Source organism: Macrobrachium rosenbergii, chromosome 41 (genome assembly GCF_040412425.1).
Source record: "Macrobrachium rosenbergii isolate ZJJX-2024 chromosome 41, ASM4041242v1, whole genome shotgun sequence".
NCBI lineage: Eukaryota > Metazoa > Arthropoda > Malacostraca > Decapoda > Palaemonidae > Macrobrachium > Macrobrachium rosenbergii.
In genome coordinates, this window is record NC_089781.1 from 15802881 (window position 1) to 15806514 (window position 3634).

The 3634-nt window shown below is 39.2% G+C and overlaps 1 protein-coding gene across 1 annotated transcript in view; it reads left to right on the forward strand.

The window, feature by feature from the left end:
* The window catches only part of LOC136826889 (glutamate receptor-like), a 62934-nt gene extending 61260 nt beyond the window's left edge, over positions 1 to 1674 (forward strand). Inside the window, exon 11 of the mRNA XM_067084422.1 lies at positions 1498 to 1674. Within this exon, the coding sequence (XP_066940523.1) occupies positions 1498 to 1674 (177 nt within the window). The remainder of the gene's footprint in view (positions 1 to 1497) is intronic.
* Positions 1675 to 3634: the final 1960 nt, after the last annotated feature.

The window sequence follows — 3634 nt, forward strand, 5'->3', positions numbered from 1 at the left end:
GGCCATGGTTATCAAACTTGTCATCCCTTTTCCCTTTAACTGACAACATAAGTGGCTTTTAAAGTCTCTCTCGTATACAGCATATCCTGTGGTCACCCACCTGATTAAACATTCACTGTGTACCCAATGCCTACAGGACGGCACATCTTAGCTTATCACACAACCAGCCAACCCTTGTAAAATCTGACATTTAGCATCTCCCATAAACACTTTTTTCAAAGTTATTATAGTCAATACTTGACAAACACTAGAGAAAATATATAAGCATTACACAAAAACAAACATATTACAAAATCACCTCATTATATTTCACAACACACGAGAAATATAAATGAAAATATATAAAAAAATACAGAAAATATATTACTTTTATAGAATGCACACATATCATAAAGCATATCATTATAATATTATATATATATATATATATATATATATATATATATATATATATATATATATATATATATATTATGCATATATATACACATATTTATGCATACATATATGATTATACCGCAGTTTTATTAGTGTCAGAATTCGTTACTCTCCAGATTTTCATAAGAGTGGTCGAATCATATTTCTTCTCTTTTCCTCGATTATATCTGGAAACACGTTCTCTTAAAAGGAAATTAGCTTCCTTGAGTGCTGTGTTAAGTAAGGAAATAAACCTCCATCCCCACTTGGGTAATTCATCTTCATACTGGTGTGTGTGTATCTGGATGTGCCCAGTGCCCACCATATATAGATCATCTCTGTTGAAACGCCATCTCTCACTGAATCTCTTTTACACCTTCGGTTTTATAACACGGCACTTTCCTTCCTCTTCCCCTTCCACCGAAAACTATCTCGCCTTTCTCTTTACCTTTCTTTCCCTTTTACCATATTTTCGATCTTTACACCATCTGTCCACTTCCATGGAAATCATATGGGTTTCCCATTTACTTTAGCATCATTCTATCTCATTTTCCTCACTGCGTCTCCCATACTCTTTCATGGAGATCATCTCGGCTTTCCTCTCTTTCTTTTTTTAAATGATTCCATCTCATTTTCCCTTTCGCCTCCCTTTGCATCTGCCACCATTCGTCAAGTTCTTGATTTGGCTGTCGCTATAAATCATGAGAGATTTACTCCTCGACTCAGCTGCATCCTCAGGGGGTTATGGGATTGTGGGTGGGAGGGAGAGGCCTGGGAGGGTGCGTGGGAGGGGCCTGGGTGGTCGGGCGGGGCTAAAGAAGCTAATGATGTCAAAACACGGCAAGAGAAATTTCGTAGGATTATTTCAAATGAAAAATATACAGCAAAAGCGATTCAGGGCCGAAGTGTTTTTCTGAAGACACATCCTTGAATTCTTTTCTGAAGACAGATCCTCCTGGAATTGAAAGATCGTCCTGGAATTCTTTTCTGAAGACAGATCGTCCTGGAATTCTTTTCTGAAGACAGATCGTCCTGGAATTCTTTTATGAAGACTGATTGTCCTGGAATTCTTTTCTGAAGACTGATCCTCCTGGAACTGACAGATCGTCCTGGAATTCTTTTCTGAAGGTGAAGGCAAATCCTCCTGGAATTGACAGACCGTCCTGGAATTCTTTTCTGAAGACAGATCCTCCTGGAATTGACAGATCGTCCTGGAATTCTTTTCTGAACAAAGGTCGTCCTGGAATTCTTTTCTGAAGACTGATCGTCCTGGAATTCTTTTATGAAGACTGATCCTCCTGAAATTGACAGATCGTCCTGGAATTCTTTTCTGAAGACAGATCCTCCTGGAATATACAGATCGTCCTGGAATTCTTTTCTGAAGACAGATCCTCCTGGAATTGACAGATCATCCTGGAATTCTTTTCTGAACAAAGGTCGTCCTGGAATTCTTTTCTGAAGACAGGTCGTCCTGGAATTCTTTTATGAAGACTGGTTGTCCTGGAATTCTTTTCTGAAGACTGATCCTCCTGGAATTGACAGATCGTCCTGGAATTCTTTTCTAAAGACAGATCCTCCTGTAATTGACAGATTGTCCTGGAATTCTTTTCTGAAGACAGATCCTCCTGGAATTGACAGATCGTCCTGGAATTCTTTTCTGAACAAAGGTCGTCCTGGAATTCTTTTTTGAAGACAGATCGTCTTGGAATTCTTTTCTGAAGACAGATCCTCCTGGAATTCTTTTCTGAGGACTGGTTGTCCTGGAATTGACAGATCGTCCTGGAATTCTTGTCTGAAGACAGATCGTCCTGGAATTCTTTTCTGAAGACAGATCGTCCTACAATTCTATCTGAAGACAGATCGTCCAACAATTCTTTTCTGAAGACAGATCGTTCTGGAATTCTTTTCTGGAGACAGATCGTCCTGGAATTATTTTCTGAAGATAGATCGTCCTGAAATTTTTTTCTGAAGACAGATAGTACGGGAATTCTTTTCTGAAGACATATATATAGTCCTAGAATTCTTTTCTGAAGACAGTTAGTCCTGGAATTCTTTTCTAAAGACAGATAGTCCTGGAATTCTTTTCTGAAGACAGATCGTCCTGGAATTCTTTTCTGAAGACAGATCGTCCTGGAATTCTTTTCTGAAGACTGATCGTCCTGGAATTCTTTTATGAAGACTGATCCTCCTGAAACTGACAGATCGTCCTGGAATTCTTTTCTGAAGACAGATCCTCCTGGAATATACAGATCGTCCTGGAATTCTTTTCTGAAGACAGATCCTCCTGGAATTGACAGATCGTCCTGGAATTCTCTTCTGAACAAAGGTCGTCCTGGAATTCTTTTCTGAAGACAGGTCGTCCTGGAATTCTTTTATGAAGACTGGTTGTCCTGGAATTCTTTTCTGAAGCCTGATCCTCCTGGAATTGACAGATCGTCCTGGAATTCTTTTCTAAAGACAGATCCTCCTGTAATTGACAGATTGTCCTGGAATTCTTTTCTGAAGACAGATCCTCCTGGAATTGACAGATCGTCCTGGAATTCTTTTCTGAACAAAGGTCGTCCTGGAATTCTTTTTTGAAGACAGATCGTCTTGGAATTCTTTTCTGAAGACAGATCCTCCTGGAATTCTTTTCTGAGGACTGGTTGTCCTGGAATTGACAGATCGTCCTGGAATTCTTGTCTGAAGACAGATCGTCCTGGAATTCTTTTCTGAAGACAGATCGTCCTGCAATTCTATCTGAAGACAGATCGTCCAACAATTCTTTTCTAAAGACAGATCGTTCTGGAATTCTTTTCTGGAGACAGATCGTCCTGGAATTATTTTCTGAAGAGAGATCGTCCTGAAATTTTTTTCTGAAGACAGATAGTACGGGAATTCTTTCCTGAAGACATATATATAGTCCTAGAATTCTTTTCTGAAGACAGTTAGTCCTGGAATTCTTTTCTAAAGACAGATAGTCCTGGAATTCTTTTCTGAAGACAGATCGTCCTGGAATTCTTTTCTGAAGACAGATCGTCCTAGAATTCTTTTCTGAAGACAGATCGTCCTGGAATTCTTTTCTGAAGACAGAAGTTCTGGCATTCTTTTCTGAAGACAGATCGTCCTGGAATTCTTTTCTGAAGGCAGATCGTCCTGGAATTCTTTTCTGGAGACAGATAGCACGGGAATTCTTTTCTGAAGACATATAGTCCTAGAATTCTTTTCTGAAGACATA